Raw genomic sequence first — 18,190 nt, forward strand, 5'->3', positions numbered from 1 at the left:
TTTAAAATGTTTTGTGAACTTCTGAAATGATGTGAAGACACTATCCTCTAAGTTTTGCTTCTATATTCTATCATAGAACTGTGATTTTGTCTTTTTATTGGCTTTTTGTTCTGTCATCTACAGCTCTGATACCTTCTGTTGTCAGGTGTATCCTGGAAGTATTGATTGGAAATGATCTTTTGAAACCATGATTAGCAGAGAGGGAGGACATGGAAGCTTTTTAAGCCTGCAGTAAATCAGAGTAAGCAAATGGTATCTTCTGACTTGAAGGATATTTCTCAAGGTGGAAGTATTTCAGTATTTGCTCTTTTCTTGGTTGAACCTCATAGGACAGATCCAGCTGGTAGCCCTCTGGTTCCCCTGTCTCAAGAAAGGTCACAGCTGGTTTTCCCCAGTTGTTGGTTGTAATGGTTTAACAGTGGCCTGGCAATTAAACCAAATGACAGATTCTCTATTAATCCCCCTCTCCTCCCTGATAAAGAAAGGAGAGGGAATAAGGGAGAGAGGCTTATGGGCTGAAAACTAAACTACACAACTTTAATGAAACAGTAATGATAAATAGGAAAAATTATATACAAATATACAGGAAAATTGATACCATGTTCCTCCCCCTTCTCCTCCCGTAACTCTCACGTCACCACTGAGGCTGCAGGGCAGCCCTGGCAAAGTCCAGGCTGGAATCCTGGGGTCAGCAGCAGTTGGGAGCTGGAGGAACACAGATTCAGGCTGGGATGGATCAGGACCACAGGCAGAGGAACGGATGGAATCCTCCCAGGATGCCGAAGCAAACAGGGACAGGTGAAGAAGGGGAAACAGGAAGGAAAGGAAAAGGGTTTGACCCTTGTGATCCCTCAAATTTATACTGAGTATGACATGGATGGGATGGAATATTCTGTTTGGTCAATTTTGGCCATCTGTCTTTTCCATTCCTCCCCAAAGGAGGGCTGCAGGTGGGACCTTTTTACTCCTTTTCTCGTTCTGGAGGGCACAATGTTCTTCAGAGCTGAGCAGTGTCCTTGGCTCTGCACACCTGTCTCTGGCAGTAACCATAAACATCGAGCGTTATCAGTCCCCGAAGCAGACACTGTGAGAAACTTGCTGTTAATGCCAGCAGGTGCAGCTGCTTACAAGAGACATAGCTGAAAGCGAAAGTACAAGACAGAAAATTACCTTTATGCCGTCCCAAATCAGGACATTGTTAAAGAAATTGTGAATCTAGAGAGGACAAGTTGTTAAAAGGAGCCGAGCTCAGCTCGTACGCCGGTGGTGCGGTGCGGCGCCCGGCCTCGGCAATCGGCTCCCCCGGCCTGCTACCCGCTATCGGCCAGCGACTGCGCGGGCCTGGCAGCGGGGTCGGGAGGGGGCTCGGGCGGCGGCGTGCGGGGCAGCGCTGCGCGGGGAGGCTCCCTCAGAGTGAGTGCGTGAGGCCCTCAGAGCCCCGCGGGACCGGCGCGGGTGTGAAGCCAGGGCTGGCCGCGAGGGAGGCTGCGGTGGGGCCGCGGTGGGGCCACGGCGGGGGGAGGGGAGGGACAGCTGCCCCGGAGGGGCTTCAGGAACCCCGAGGTTTCCCATCTGTGTCGGGGGCTCCCTCGGAGCGGCGCCGCGCTCTGGGCTCCCAGCAGGCCCGGGCAGCGCAGCGCAGCCGGCGCGGTGGCCTCGGAGCTTCCCAGAGCCCCACAGACGCAGTCAGGGGTGCTGCGAGACACCGCGTCTCTGCTCGGTCTCTAAAAGTAGATAGTTCGCACCAAAAATAGGCCTGTAAATAGCAAGCAAGATAATGATAAACATTGGAGAGCTTGACTGTACCCTACATCGAGTTATAGCTCATGTTTTCATTTACATTAGTAAATGAACATGGTATTTAAACAGTCCAAGTGTCTAGTACTGCTTTTGTTTTTTGAAGGCGGGCTCTGCCTAGTGAGAAGGCAAAGAGACAGTTGCACTGTAGCAGTTAAGTCTTGTTAAACCTTTAACTTTTAAGGCTTTTTCTTTTTTTTTTCTGCATTGTTCACCGTGGTTTTATTCAGTGCCATAGAAGATCTTGAATTCTAAGACAAGTACTGGTTTCTTTTTAAGCATTACAGACAAAGGAAATGCAGCCTGAATGAAGTTTCTTTTGCCATGTAAATATTTTGAAGTTTTGTAATGGCAGAAGCTAACTCTTCAGAAAGTAAAAGATCCCGAATAAGTTTGTCACTTGGTAAAAAGAAGAAAAAAAAGGTGACAGGTACGGGAACACCATCTACATCTTCAGCATCCTCCTCTATTATTTCCTTTTTCAACAATGTACCCCCTGCCAAAATTACCTGTCCTGTATGTGGGCAAATGGTGCCAAGATACAGAATAAATGAACACATGGATGAAACATGTCAGACATACCAGGGTGAGATTGGCATCACTGATTCAACACTCAGCTCTTTGAGGAATGAAAGGCCCTCAGCTGCAAGCATGAACAGTAATTCCAGCTCATATTTTTCAAAAAACCTCTTAAATCTAGAAACAAGTCCTCCCAAAAGCAGTATACTGAAAATAGAAGGGAGTGCAGCACAACAGATTAGTCCTTATTTTAGCAATAGTAGTGGAGTCTGTAGTGTTAACAGTGAACCACAGCCTCAGACAGTTAAAATAGTCCCTTTGGGAAGCTTGTCATCCAAACTGTCCAGAAGACGCTGTGTCCAGGGAGGAAAACAGATTGTGTATAAAGAGATCAACTCTTCACCTCCAGCTGTTCACAGTATATGCAAAAGTACTGCAGCACAAGATGATGATGAGATTGACACCAGGAACAGTTCTCAGAAAGAAAACTGGCTTGCTCAGAGAGAGTGCCAGGATCATTTTTCAAAGAGAGAATCTGAATTTCAAGAAGAAATAAATAAATGTGATGGAGAAGACTTTGTGGACATTATTCAGGTATCGTTACCCACTGATCACTGTAGTGGCAAAACGTTACCAATTAGTACAAGGAGCACCAAAACAGAAAGTAAGTCTGGAGGTGTGGTACTTGGTCCTGATAAATCAGAAGCACATCTAGCTATTTATACTTCAGCAAAGCTGACCCATGATATGGAAGTCAAGACTCAGCCTCACACTGAGGTTGTTCCTTCTTCCAAGACAGAAATGAACTGTGGTACACAAAATTGCTTAAGCAAGGGCAATATACAGGTACTTCCTGTGGAAGTTCATGGAGACTTTAAAGATAAGATTGATCATACTTTGTCAGAAACTGTTGGAAAGGTGGAGTTTCAAAATCATGTTGGGGACATTTTAGACAAACTACAAGAGGCTACCTCGGTGCCTGGCTCTCCTCGTCACCCTTATTACCTCCAGAATTTTTTAGTGGTGCTGCGAGCAGTCCTGGAGAATGAAGATGATGTCAGACTCTTTGATGAACAAGATATGAAAATTATAGCCAAGTTCTGCAAATTATCAGGTATTATTTCCCATTTTTTCATAGATTTTCAAATTACCTCATGTAGAAAGAACTGCTACATAGTTTCATGTGAAGGGAGTTATACCAGTGGGCAGTTGAACCTGGTAAATTCCCTAAGGAAGGAAACTGCCCTCTCCTCAGGAGACTCACTAGGTAAACTTTCCTAATGTAGCTTTTGTGGAAGTTATTGATGTCTAGTGGAGACTTGTCAAAAATGAGTGAATGATTGTATTTATTTCTGGGATTTTTGGCCAGAAAAGTTTTTTTACTGTTTTAATACTATTTTTTAGAAATAATTTAAATACTGTTTTTTAGAATCTGAAGTCAACTTGTTGCTGAATTTAAACATGTTTCCAAGGAAGGAAACTTACAGCACAGAAAAAAGACTATCAGTTACCAGCAAGCTTTTTATTATTCTTACACATGCAAATTCTACAAATGGGGTTATGAAGGGGCCTATGCTGGGTGCAGAGACCTTTAAAGAAATAATTCTGAAGTGATGGTTGGGAGTGTTGATTCAGCACATTTGTGGAAGGCTCATGCTTGTGAATCTGTGGTTATCCCTGTGATGATTATTCAATGTTTGGAACGCTAGTTACTAATTAACAGTAATTTTCTTCTAGGAGGTTTAGTACTTTTAACTCTAATTTCAGTAGAAGCCAGAATGTTTGAGATTGAAGCCCTCCATGTTTAGACAAGGTTCAAAGCAGACATGTTATCTGAATCCTACACTCAAGTTTTACAGTAGAAGCATGACAGAAGTGATGCAAATTAAAACTAATCCCCCAGTTTTTTATGTATGTTTACAACCTGCCTTAAACTGTAATTAGGGGTAGTTTTACCAGCACTGGAGCTGTTAACTTGGAGCATCAAAACGGGAAGAGGTTTATAACACCATCCACAAGAAAACTTGTATCTCAGAGTAATGCATGCCATAATAATTTGTATTATTGTAAGCTACTCTGTTAATATACAGCTGCCTGACAAGTATTTGCAGATACATGCTCATACAAGCTCAGTTGATGCCTCTGAGCTGAACAAAGGAAGGTAGCAGTTGCATACATACCTGCTGGTGATAGTAAAAATCAGAAGTAGACTTCACTTATTGATGTGTTTTGTTCACTGAGTTTGGCTTAACTATCAAGCTGTAAAGTTCATCACTGTAAAGAATAGTATTTCCACATGTGAAGCTGTTGTGTAGCTTGGTTTTTTAGCTTGCTGAAGATTATAGAGAATTTTCTGCACTAGTGTACAACAATTTGCAGATTCTTTCCCTGTTGCAAAGTAGAAGAAAATGGTTCTAGCCCTTCAGAGCACTTTGTCCCTTAATGTTTGTTTGTATAAAGTTCCAAATGATAGTGTAAATTGAAACCACAGGACATTACAAAAGGTCATGACTTGTAATTAGCATCTATGAGAAATTTTTCCAAGGCCAATCAGAGATTGTCAGTAAGTGTTTTTCTAATAACCAGTATAGAAATGCAGAATTACAGCATGAGGTTAGGTTAGTGTGTATGAAGTCACGAGGTTTCTAATGTAGGATACTGGATGACAAAAATGGAGTAGTATTGGCTTGAGATTTTTAGAAAGAGCCCTGGTAAGTAGTTCACAACCTTAGCTGCTTAGAAGAATTGAGTCAGTGCATATCTTTTTCTGTAGGAAGTAGTTAAACTGTGGTGGAACAGTCTCAAATATGCCTTCTTTGAATTAAGATCTTCATTCAAAGTCTGGCAGCTGCAAAGGACTGTAGGGACAGACATTCTTCATTTGCTCTAGTGAGAAAGTCAGCTGAGATGACTCAATCCATCTTAAGAGATGGTGGCTAAAAAGGTGAAGAAGCTCCAGAGGAGAAAGGCTCTAACTTAGACAGGTGTTTCTGCAGTGGTTACCAAGTCACAGTTAAGCTCTTGCAGTTTATACTGTAATAATTACACTAATGCAGCAGTAACACCAAACGTTTACAAAAATAATACTAATAATACTAACACTAGATATGAAAATATTGTAAATAATATGAGATTGTAACATACAGCTGTATTTGTCTGGTAGCAGCAAAAGCTGGCTACTCTGAGTAGAAAGATGAGTCAGGAGCCAAAGGGAACTGCAGGGCAGACAGGGGCTACATCCCATTCTTACCTCCAAGGGACACAAGTCCACATTGCCTAAGGATGAGCAGAGCAGATCCAGTGCTAGTACTGGAGTCATCCTTGCTCTGGTGCTGGCAGGGCTTCAGGCAAGTCCATATTGACGAGTCAGGTGAGGTGAACCCAGGTAGCAGAGTGCCTGGTAGAGCACTCGACATGCCAGAGCAGAGCTGAGGCCAGGGTGTAGGCTGCTAGCCTGCTTTTAAGGATAGCTCCTGGGCGAGTGGGGGGAGCTTGACAAAGCTTCACACAGCTCCTCCCCCAGCAATCTGGACCCAGCTTACACAGCTGCACTGAATCAGAGCTGACCTTGAACACAAGCTGACAAACCTGGGGAGGCTGGGATGGGGTCTCAGAGGCTACTGGAACACTCATATATATATATATATATATATATACTCAAATGTAGAGAAAAGGAATGGAATATAAGCACCAAAACTCTTGTTATTGGCTGAGGCAAGCAGTAGATGCATATTATTCACATCCAAAGAAGATCTAGAAAGAAACTTACCGTGAGGTCATTAGTGGATGCAGGCTTTGGCTATTTTGACAATACTAAAGGAGACATTCAGGATATAGGTTCCTTGTTTCCAAATTGCCTTCTGTGGGTGGTTACAACACTGATCATTAATAGTAACTTGTTCTATTAAATAAAGGAAGTGCTTGTTTCAGTAGTGTTTCAGTTCATTACTGCAGTGATGGTGATAAATCCACATCAGCCTTGACTGCTATAGTCAGAAGTAAAATTATCTTTCTTTGCAGGGTAGAAAACACAATGACTTGGCTATCAGAAGTGATCAGATAGTATTAAGTCAGTAGATAATGAATTCAGGGTGAGAGATGGATGTGTTTACCTTCAAGAAATGTTAAGAGTACTTTGAAAGTTCAGGTGGATGGATTATCTGCTCCTCAGAGCAAGTTTTTGCCCAAGCAAGTGTTGTTTATTAGTTATCACAATACATACCCCACACTGGAAGATGATCAAATATAGAGGTATTCTCTGATTATGAAATTGTTTTGTCAGACTACAGCTTCTTTTGTTCCCCAACAAATAGTTGATTATTGAATGTGTTACAGAAAGACCTGTTTAACATCAGAATACACAGAGTTTGAAAGATGAAGATGTCTTTTCCTAGAAAACAAATTTTCTTAAAGGGTAACCATGTCCAGAATACATTATAGCTGTGTTCTTTACCTTCAAAATGCATTGTGATAATTTTCTACTTAGAAAATATCAAGATTCTAATGAACAATAATTACTTGGAAAGGTAAGTTCTGGTATTTTACCCAGTCTGTTTGTAGAACATGGGTATATTTAAAATGTGTTTTAAAGGATATCTGCATCAAAGTAATTTTTCTAGGTAATATAGTGATCATGCATAGTACTATATTTTTAATTTAATTATCTTTTTATCCTTTCCTGCTTTAAATAAAATTTGCAGTTGGAGGGAAGAAGTTATATGTGAGGCTTTTTCAACGCAAGCTGAACTGGTTAAAGGTGAACAAAATAGAGTATGGAGAGATAAGCATGGATTTATCACCAATAATTGAAGAACTTGCTGAAGCCAGATTTCTGCAAACAGGTATAGCCCTCATAAATAGATAGTAAAAATATTACAAGTAAAATCTGCAGTTGTATTATGATAGAGTTTAATGCACTGTATACTTGTCTGTACCTTGAGAAGAGAATTAAGAGGGGCAGAATAAAAGTTTCAGGTTCATTCTATGGATTTATGGTGGGGCTGCAGCAGGGTTGGTGATGATACTGGCAGTGCTGTGGTCACTGTTGACTCCTGGTTCATTCCCCCTTGTCAAGCATCTCTGCACTTGCTACCCCCTCAGAACACCTTTTTTTTGCATTGCAAGTTTTTATGAATAGCGTTTTTTTTTTCCTTACTTAGCAGATTTTCCTTATATTTGCTTTTGTTTTGAAGTTGCAAAGGGACTTTTTTTCTGCTTATTCCATCCCTCCAAACTGGGCCTGCAAAGAGAGAATTTCAAGCTGAACCATCTAGCACTGATAATACATTGATTTTGAAGAATCTAAGTCATTAGTGCCAGGTTATACAAATGTACTATATTTGGAGCTGTTCCTTAAGTGTATATATATAGCACATGGTAAATAAATGTGAATTGTTTTACTTTTAGAATCTGAACTGGAAGACCTGTGTGAAGGATTGGACTTGCTTTCAGCTCCCGAGCTAAAAACACTGGCAAAGGTTTTTCACTTGCCAAACCCAAATGGTCAGAAACAGCAACTTGTGGATGATTTTCTGAGGCTGGCAAAACAACGTTCAGTCTTCAGCAGGAGTCAGGCTGGTATTGGGACAGTGATTTTAAAAAGGTAATTCTGATTATAGTTAGATTTTGCAGGTGAATGGAAGATAGGCTTCAAAGGACTCAGTCTAGATGCATTCTCTAAAGAGTAAATAGTAAATTTATTTACTATTAGTAAATTTACATTTAGTAAATTTATGAACGAGAAAGAGCAGCATTAATTTTGATTCACTCAGGGTCAAACAGAAGGGTGAATATTAGACTTTGTACTTAGTAGAGAGCCTCCTGTTAGGTGTGATTTTTAAGGGAAAAGATTGTTTACTTGATAAAGTGTTCTTTCTTTCCCATTATTTTTTCCATGTGGCTATTACAAATGTGTATGTCAGATATCTTAGACTTCCAGGTCTTCTGGGTCCCATGAATCAGATTTAAGGTATTGTTCTTCCCTGACAGGAGTGATTACAGCATTACCATTCTTAGTGTTTAGGGCTGGATCTGTGCTAGAACATCCACAAAAAGCCTGGGAACATGAACTAAAGGAATAGCCAGGGTCCAGGTTCCAGGGTACAGGTCAGTTCTGGAGTTCATAAGCTTTCTTACACAGTTACCTCTCTTACTGTTTCTGAGTGTTATTCTGAAGTGTTTTCAGAATATTGGCTCAAACTAAACAAGGGAAGGCCAGAAAAAAAAAAAGAGTTTGGGCGATGGAAAGGAACCTGAGAAAATGAGTGACATTCAAGTAATACATGAGTCCTTGGTGCTGGCTTACTCCCTACTCCAAAAAAAGGCTGATAGTTACTTGCTCAGCCACATCAACTTCAGGAATGTAATGCTCTTTGCTGTAAATGGCAGCTGAAATACTTTTTACTATGTAGATTAGAGAATAACCTATTTTAAATTTGTCCTGTAACAGAAATCTTGTCTTGTATGAAGAGGTTGGATGGGGATGTCCTAATGGAGATACCCTAAAACAAGGGATCTCAAATCAGAGTATGTAAGCATTTCCCTAACAGCAAACCACCTCTTGTTGCTTGTTGGCACTGCCTGGCATAGCCTCAGGAGTGGCTACACCCAAGGGACAGCTCGTTCTGAATCTGTTCTGCTCGAAGTCTTAAATTTTTCTGCTCGAAGCCCTTAAATTTTTCCTTAGTTAATACATTTCTTCAGCTTTTCACAGGAGTTTACTTGCATTATATAGTTTCTCAAGCTGCTCCTTTCAAGGAAAGTCAACTTTACACAAATTAGTCTCATACTTAATTCAGAATATTTGAATTTATAAGTTATGGTAAAAACTGCTTATTATAATTACTGTATTCTCACAGGGTGAAAGAACTGGCTGGAAAATCTGTCAGGATCTGTAAAGGCCCTCGGGCTCTCTTTTCTCGAATTCTGCTGCTATTTTCATTGCCTGAGTCAATGGAGGATGAAGAAGCTGGTAGTGCTGGTCAGGGCCAGCTTTTCACAGTCCTTATGGTAAACATGGGGCGTATGGTATTCCCCACTTACACTGTAAATAGGAAAACACAGGTCTTTCAGGACAGAGAAGATCTTATCAGGTAGGCAGTGCTTTGGCAGTTTGGAAATCTGTTCATTTTTAGAAAAGCTTTACTGCAGTACTTTTGTAGGCCAGTAAGAATTCATCATGTAGAACTCAAGGTGTAAATGAGTAGGAGTACACTTTTGCAATGCTTTTAAGTGCATTTTTGTATCTAAGTAGTACTTGTAATTCACAGTGGCTTGCATTTTGAACCAAAATAATGTAGTCAGTTGCATCATGATCATCTGCTGATGAAAATTGCTTCTTCATTAACTGGGGTGTTTAGTAGAATGGACTCTGAGCAAGCAAAAGAATATATTGTCTAGATTATGAATAGTTTTAAGCATAAATACTGCTAGTGTAGACTGCTGATCATACAAGAATAAGAATAAAGTTGGCTGTATAGTTCAATGTCTCTGGAGACTGGAAGGGAATTTTTGAAGGTGTTTTGAAGGTGTATGGAGGAATTGATTTCGTATAACTATAAATGATTTTTGAGCCTAAAACAGTTACTAAGTTTTTTTTCCCCTTAGGTATGCAACTGCTGCTCATCTGTCAAATGACATAGCCACTGCAATGGTAAATGGGAACTGGGAAGAAGCTAATCATCTGTACATGTGTGCTAAGGAAACATGGAATGACCTGAAAAATCACCACTCTTTGAGGTAGCAAACTGGAAACTAACCAAGTGTCTGTATGAAATTATTAAAGGGTATTGTCTTACTTTTGTAAGAGAGGCTTATTAGAAGAGTGATATTATTTAAGCCTGATAAATTTAGAAGCTTTAATAATCTTGAGAGCTTTGAACTTCCTGGTTTTTTGTTTAGCTTTTAAGTGGTTATATGAAAAGGCATTTTGTATAAAAACTTGGGAATTAATTGGTAAGCATGCATAAAGCATGAAAACATTTCTGTTCTATGTGCCAGTGCAGGAGGACAAGAGTCTTATTTTTCCTTTGTGATAGTTTGCTTTTATGGCTTTTAGACAAACAGCAATAACCAGAATTATAAATTCACTCTCAACAAAAGAATGTTGCAAATGTGGGAAACCGGACTGGGTTATTCATCTCTTCAAACTTCCAAGTGGGTTTCATTGAGGAAATGTTACTAAAGATCTGAGAACTGAGATAACGTGTGTTGGTTTTGAAGCATCCTTCATCAGATTTTCTCTAAATTATTTTGTTTTCTGGCTTAATGATACACCAAAAGTTAAAGTCTTATGTCTGGCAGTGTATTAATTTTCAAGGGACCTGATTTAAAATAATCATAGAGGGTCCTTGGAGAGGTGCATTCCATTTCACATTGAAAATGGTGGGAACACCTATTTGGATTTCGTTAAGACATTCAGAAGACTTTGCTTGAAAGACAGAGGTGCCTACCCAAAAGATGTTAGTTTTTCTATGACAGGAAATGTCTTCTTCTTTTGTTCAGCTGTGTTTCTAACATTAACCTTCTGACTTACGAGAATAATGTGGCAGTAACAAAACTTGATGTACTAAATTGTTTTGCATCTGTTATAAAATTTAATAACTAATAAATCCACTGTTGTTGAAACCAAAACTTTGGCTTCCTGACTTTGCAGCTGGGACACTTACTGCAGTTCAGCTTTGATGTATAAGGCATAAAATTTTTGTAAATTATTTAGGTTTTATGTATTCTTAGTAAGGGATTATAAGAATTTAAATTGCTGTCATTAAGTTGATCTGAGCTGTTCTTATCTTTCAGCTGTCACAGAATTTTACCCGAGTATCTGCGACGTTTCACCTTTGGCTGGGTGTATACAAGAATCCTTTCTCAAGGCGTTGAAATTTTGCAGAGACTTCACATGTATAAGGTAAGGTGCTGAAGTGAATGAATAGTAAGACCTGTTTAATGTAACTTTGTACATCAGCTAACATTCCTGATATGGCTGGAAAATGGTGATTATATTTGGCAGGACTTAATTAAGTTCTCCTGATGGGTTACTTTTAAGGAAAAATAACCTTTTTTCTTGAAACTTAAAAAACTTCTACATTTTTTTGATTCCTTCTGTGGTTTGGAGATTTACTATATGTAATACACTGTAAGACTGTTGCCATGACGTTGTTTTTTTTGTTATTTAAGGTTATCCATCTTTCCCTAGTATTTGGTTATTGCTTTTAAATAAGAAAATCTGGAAGAAGATTCTTCTGTAAAATCCCAGCTTTGTAGCTTTAAGAGCTAACATCTCCAAAGACTGCTTGACCTAGGTGTGAAGGCAAACTTCATTATTCTGAAAAAGACTTTGCCTCTGCATAAAAGCAACAAGTAACATTCATGGCTTTCTGATATACAATAAGGAATACAGAAAGGACAAAAATACTGCATTTTTGGAAGCTAACCTCTAAGTTTACATAAAAATGTCTCTTCTAGAGCTTTTAAGATATACCAATACACGTGAATATGAGTAAACATGAGGTTTAAATTATGAAAAGAGTACATTCTATAGTACCCAGTAATTAGAACGGAAACTGGCAAGCTAATGGTATACTGAAACTTCCTCTTGGTTTTCTACTCTATAAATAAAGATTCAATCCTCTTGCTACAGGAAGCGGTGCAGGAGCTGCAGACTCTTCTGTCTCAGGATGTGTATTGTACTGACAGCAGAGGGCGATGGTGGGACCGCCTAGCTCTGAATTTACATCAGCACTTGAAAAACCCCAAGAAGGTACCTTCACTATTGCATCCTGTAGGGCTGGAGACACTAGGCACCGTCTGCAAACGTTTTTTAGAAATACCTCCTATGCATGAAATGTATGAAGAACAGTAGGGTAGGCTCTCCTAAGAATTCAGATACTGGTAGGAATATATAATATACTCTATATTATGCTATGCTTTTATCATAAGAGATTCATAAGCTGGTGCATAGCCAAATAAGAAAAAAAAAATAACCATTTGGGAATGCTGTAGAACTTTCTGGCAGGTTTCTCTAGCAGAATATAAAGGAATGGGAGAAAACTGCCAGCTGCAGTCAGTACAGATTGTGCCTTTAAATTCCATGAAAGGCAACACCAGCTTTTTACAGGCTTTGTTTTCAAGGGCTACAGGGCATAGAAGCCACTGTCTTAGCTCGTTTTAGTGCTCAGTTGCTGTTCCATGAATTTTCTGTGGCAGAAATTGTTTCTGTATTATGTACTTTTAGGAAACATGATTGAAAATATTCAGCTGGTATACTTCAGGACTAACTCTTGTTTTGGTCACTCTTGCAGAATTTACACTTATATCAATGAGTTCAAAAGGATAGTAATTTCTTTTTAGTGTAATAGTGCAGATTTGAAGCCAGAAGCCTATTAGTGCAAAATGCAGCTTCCTGGTTGTGACTTCAGTACACGAGGAGAGTGGCCTGTCTTAAATGCTGTTTTTCACATTGACATTTTTGTGCTCCTGTCATCAATTGCTTAGTGTGAACAGACAGATTGGCACAGGTTTTTCTAAATTATTGCTTGTTACCTTGCTCTTTGTTAGGCCATCACCACCATTAGAAATGGGCTGGCAGACCCATTTGTACGGACTGGGCATCGTCTCGCTCTCTACCAGCGGGCTCTACGGATCAGAGACTCACCCAGCTGCAAGCAGTTCAGATGCCTTGCTCATGATCTGCCAGTCATAACGGTGGAGGATGTGACACACGTAAGTAAAGTAGCTGGTGGATTCTGAGAAATAGTAACTCATTACTTTTTTTTTTCTTCTGACAAGAAAAAATGTCCTGGGAGACTGTTGTTAGGTGCTGTGCACCAGTCTCTGACTTACTTGCACTGCAGGAAAGTGAATACCCCTGTGTTTCTAAAACAAAATACTCTAATGAAAAATATTTCTACTTATTAAATAAATGGTCAGTTTCTGAGCTGAAGTTAGTCAGCTGTACACTGATTTAACCTTGGGGACTTAACGCACTCTGAAGATGTGCTGTGCAGATAATGCAACATGTAATACTTGTGTCATATTGGAATGCATTTTTAACTCATTCTTTCCTTACTGTTGCAAAGGTAATTGTATCTGGACAAAGAGCAGAACCTTGCTTTCTCTCTTGATATCATAGCTAACTGTCTCCCTACAGCCCTTCCTTCTCTTATCCCAGAATGACTTCAAGGGAATGGCAGCTTAAATTTTATTTAGTTACTTTTTGGAGCAAAGTCAAGTTCTGATTTTAAGAAAACTGTAAAGTGAATGTGTGTTTTAGGAGAGAATCAAATACCTAGGCTAGAGGTTCTTAAACTGGAAAGTAACTAGTTCTTTTTCTATGTTCAGGTTACAATCAAAGGAAATATGTGTCCTCAGATGGGAATGGGAAAATCTGTATTTCTCATGGAGGATATTTGTGACAAAGAAGGAGGTGGAGACTTCAGTGCATCCACAGTCATGTGCTCAGTTGAGGAGCTGGCATTAAATCATTACAGGCAGCATGGTTTTGATCAGGGTAACTCTTACCTTCTTTGTTTCTTACAGTAAAATAGCTGTTTGAAGAAGAACCAGTTTTCTAACCAGTTTAGTTAATAGACTGTTTTTAGCAGATTTAATTAGACCAGTTTTTAGCATGATTCTGTTTCCCTCCCAAGCAGCTCTAATATGTAATTTTCTTACCAAAACCACTTCCAACACTTCCAACTGACCTGCTTCCTGGCTTTTAATTATTTGCTTCCATCATATACCTACAGTGGTGTTCAGTGTGTTGGAAAAAAAAATTGATGCTACTTCTTTATCTCCATAGAAAATCACTTACTGTGATTTTCTTACTGCATTTCTTATCTGTGAACAGCTGTTCTGCTTGTGAGGGGTAAAATGTATAGATCATGCATGTGTAGTATATACACACTGTACTATATATGTAATATTATAACATAAAGCATGTATTTGATCACCTAAATGCATTATATGTAACATTACACAATCTGTATGGTATATTATACCAAAAATATACATCAAGCAGTGCCACCTGGAGCCAATTGTTCAGAACCATGTCCAGCTTTCACGTGTCTCCTCTAATGGGGACTCCACAACCTCCCTGGGCAACCTAAGACAGTGCTTGGTCCCCCTCATAGTAAAACAGTGCTTCCTTATGTTCATATGCATGTATTTATGTTCATACATATGTTCACAATATCTGAACACACATGTATGTGTACATGTATAATATAAAACATATATATATAAACATTTTGTTATTAATGTATTACTTTGTTAGTGTAAAATTTTAAAATATTTCATATTAAAAATTCTTCAAGTTGGAACAATAAACCTAAATGGTGATTAGGGCATAGTAATTAAATCCTGCAATGTATATAAAGGCCACTAGCCTGGAAGTAGCAAGCATTAACAAATTGTAGAAGCAATAAGCTGCATTTACAACTTGCTGCTATAATGTTAGTGTATACTGACTTATACTAACCTGGCTTAGGGTGATTTTCATGTGAGATGATTGCTTCAGAAAGTAATCTTTCCATTTTATTTAATTTTGTCCTTTAGGTATTCATGGGGAAGGCTCAACCTTTATTACGCTCTATGGTATTCTGATGTGGGATATAATTTTCATGGATGGCATTCCTGACGTTTTCAGAAATTCCTATCAGGTACTTTAGAAAGGCTGTCTTTAGTCAATGTCTTTATCCATTGTTGTAGCCTCTGTAACCATGGTAAACTCCTAGTTGGGATTAGATAAAAAATTTAGTCTGCAGGGCTTTACAGAGAGAGACTGGTGTTCACACAATGTCATTGTTTTGGTGTATTGGGCTTGTTACTAAAGGACTAAAAGGGGGAAGTGTGGATCAGCTGGAAGGCAGGAGGGCTCTGCAGAGGGACCTGGACAGACTGGAGAGTTGGGCTGATTCCAATGGGATGAGGTTCAACACGGCCAAGTGCCGGGTCCTGCACTTTGGCCACAACAACCCCATGGGGAGCTCCAGGCTGGGGACAGAGTGGCTGGAGAGCAGCCAGGCAGAAAGGGACCTGGGAGTTTGGATTGACAGGAAGCTGAACATGAGCCAGCAGTGTGCCCAGGTGGCCAAGAAGGCCAATGGCATCCTGGCCTGTATCAGGAACAGCGTGGCCAGCAGGTCCAAGGAAGTGATTCTGCCCCTGTACTCAGCGCTGGTGAGGCCACACCTCGAGTACTTGATCCTTGTTTGTTTTTATCTGACCAAGTAAATTGAGGGTTGAATACTGTTAGTGCTTCTTGCTTTGAAATTTTGTAGTAGGATATGAAGACATGCAGGCTCCTACACAGGACAGGAAAGGGACTACTGTACCTCCAAAGGTCATAGAAATACTGGTATAATAGATTTCCTATAAATAACTGTTTTTGTGGAGTATCTGCTATTCTTGTAAGATGCTGTAATTGTATGGATGTTGTGTTAAAAGCAGGCATTCTTTTTAAGTGCACACTACCATTTACCATACATCTTGCCTTTCTAAATACATTTCTTTTTATATACTCTTTTTATGCAGATTAAGCCTCTAAAAAAAAAAACAAAACCCACAAACCAAACCAAGAACATGTTTATATGAACAAGGCCAGTGTTTATAGCTCATTTGCAAAGCTATAATAAGCCTCAGTTGTGAGCAAGGGAGATCTGAACGCTCACACCTGAGCCTCTCAGTCATTCCTAAGCTGTATTTGTGCAGGATTTGCTGTGGCAGCAGTTTGTGTAAAGCTGAAATTTGCCATTTTCTAAGCACTCTGCAGTTGATTTTGAAAAATTAGAATGTGTCTCATCTTGTACATGACAGCCTTTTCCAGCCATGTTCAAAACTGAGTAATTGCTGCAGAGACTTTATAGGCTACCATGTTGAGTGCTGTGGGTAAGGCTGTCTGCTTTTAGGCACCTCTCCAGTTTCATCACTGCTTTGTTCTTCCCTCCTCAGCCCACTCACAGTGGCTGCAAAGTTTTGATTCCAAATCCTGACTGGAATTGGTACTGCTTGGTGAGTTAGGAGAGCAGATAGCTCTGTAGTAAAGGAAAACCTCTGTCTAGAGATCAAAACCTAACAGAGCACAGGCTCAAGTATGACCAGAGTTTGTTGCAATAGAAGGAGGTGGTCAAAAGTATACAAATATTTTCCCCTTTAACAGAGCTTTATGTAGTGGGCCATGTGTCAAGTAAAATTGACTCAGTGTTTGAACGCCATTGGAGGTGAAGTGAGAAGAATACGAAGCAGTGCCCTGTCTCATTCCTGGAACTGCTGCTTTGTTGGCAGCTCCTCAGAGCTGTGTTTACCTGTCTGTGCAGATGTCTCCCCTGGATTTATACACTGACAGCTTCTATGAAAGCAGGAGGGATGCCATTGAGGCCAGACTCCAGCAGCTTCACTCAGCTTCCTCAGAGACACTAAGAAAGTTGATGGCTGACATCTGGACAGCTCAGGAGGGAAAAGCAGCAGCACTGGTTAGCTGGGGGCGTTTTACTTCCCTTCAGCAAGCTCAGGTAAGTTGTTACTGTTGCCCAGCATGGGCACTGAGTAGGTTTGCTGTGAAATTACACATGGTGCTCAAGGGTTGTACTGAGGCACTGGGCCAAGACTGAGGGCAAGAGGTGGGCAGAAGGAATCAAGAGGGGAGTTGAGCAGAGTCTTCCCTAATCCCCAGTGTTGTTAACTCTTTTCTGGTTGGGTCACTTTTCCTGCAGCACAGCAGGAAAATTGCTATAGGGAACATCTATTTAAGTTCCTTTTCACATGTGACTAAGAAAGAAGCCGAAGTGGGCCACAGAATATTCTTGTGGGATGTGGGAAATGGCTGTACAGGAACCTTTTTATAAAAAACAAACAAGCAAATAACTACTCCCCGCTTTCTTACAGAGCCTTGTATCTTGCCTGGGAGGAATGTTTCTGAGTGGTGTTTTTAGACGACTTTCCAAAGATCTGCGCCACTGCAGGGGAGGACTCCCTGACCTGGTCGTTTGGTGTACCCATACTCACCAATTCAAGGTATATTGGGAGATCATGGAAAGGGTCTGCTCACCTGAGCTTACCCTTGGGTATAAAACCTTCCAGCTGTCAACTCATGCAAACCTTCATTCACAAGTGGCTCTGTCTGTGCTTTAGTGGATATTTACTGTATGTTATTTTTAGAGGTAAACTTTAGAATGCGGGTTAATAATTTAGCACTCAGAGGGCATCTTTCCTTTCTCTTTCCCTTTTCCTTCCCTTTCCTTCCCTTTCCTTTCCTTCCCTTTTCCTTTCCTTCCCTTTTCCTTTTCCTTTCCCTTCCCTTCCTTTCTCCTTTCCTCCATTCCTCCTTCCCTTCCCTCCCTTCCTTCCAGTACCTTCAGTACCTTCCCCTTCCTTCAGTATTAGTTTTGTTGAAAAAAAAACCCCAAACAAACAAAAAAGCAATCAAAAAAAACCAGCCATAAAAGAATAATTGTATTAGCTTGTGGGAGCAAATGATCTTTGAGTTCCTCCATGGGCACACTGCTAATCATCCCCATTTCTCTGTAGCTGGTGGAAGTGAAAGGTCCCAACGATCGCCTGTCCCACAAGCAGATACTCTGGCTGAGCGAGCTGAAGCAGCTGGGTGCTGCAGTAGAAGTTTGTCACGTGCAAGCTGTGGGAGGCAAGAGCAAACGCCTCAGTTGACAAGGAAGGTCTTCATGGCAGAAGGGACTTGCTTGGGTGTTGTTAAAGGAACTGGTGTGACACACACTACACTGCTGCTTATTAAAAGTAGTTTCTGCTTATTTTGTATTACCTATTTTCCATTTTTCACTACATCTTTAAAAAATATGACTAGTCAATGATGGCACAGAGTAAGGCATTTTGTATTACCTAATGGGGAAGTATCTGCTCGTAG

The 18,190-nt window shown here is 40.2% G+C and overlaps 1 protein-coding gene across 1 annotated transcript; it reads left to right on the plus strand.

The window, feature by feature from the left end:
* Positions 1-1,341: 1,341 nt before the first annotated feature.
* Positions 1,342-18,077, plus strand: FAN1 (FANCD2 and FANCI associated nuclease 1). The gene is made up of 14 exons (XM_030456689.1): positions 1,342-1,413; positions 2,077-3,430; positions 7,017-7,157; positions 7,723-7,918; positions 9,174-9,407; positions 9,922-10,053; positions 11,113-11,221; positions 11,954-12,073; positions 12,871-13,035; positions 13,654-13,822; positions 14,869-14,972; positions 16,629-16,823; positions 17,197-17,325; positions 17,839-18,077. Exons 2-14 carry the CDS (start codon positions 2,146-2,148, stop codon positions 17,974-17,976), a joined length of 3,117 nt encoding a protein of 1,038 aa, XP_030312549.1. The 5' UTR covers positions 1,342-1,413; positions 2,077-2,145; the 3' UTR covers positions 17,977-18,077.
* Positions 18,078-18,190: the final 113 nt, after the last annotated feature.

The sequence above is a fragment of the Calypte anna genome, chromosome 10, assembly GCF_003957555.1.
Source record: "Calypte anna isolate BGI_N300 chromosome 10, bCalAnn1_v1.p, whole genome shotgun sequence".
NCBI classification, from domain to species: domain Eukaryota; kingdom Metazoa; phylum Chordata; class Aves; order Apodiformes; family Trochilidae; genus Calypte; species Calypte anna.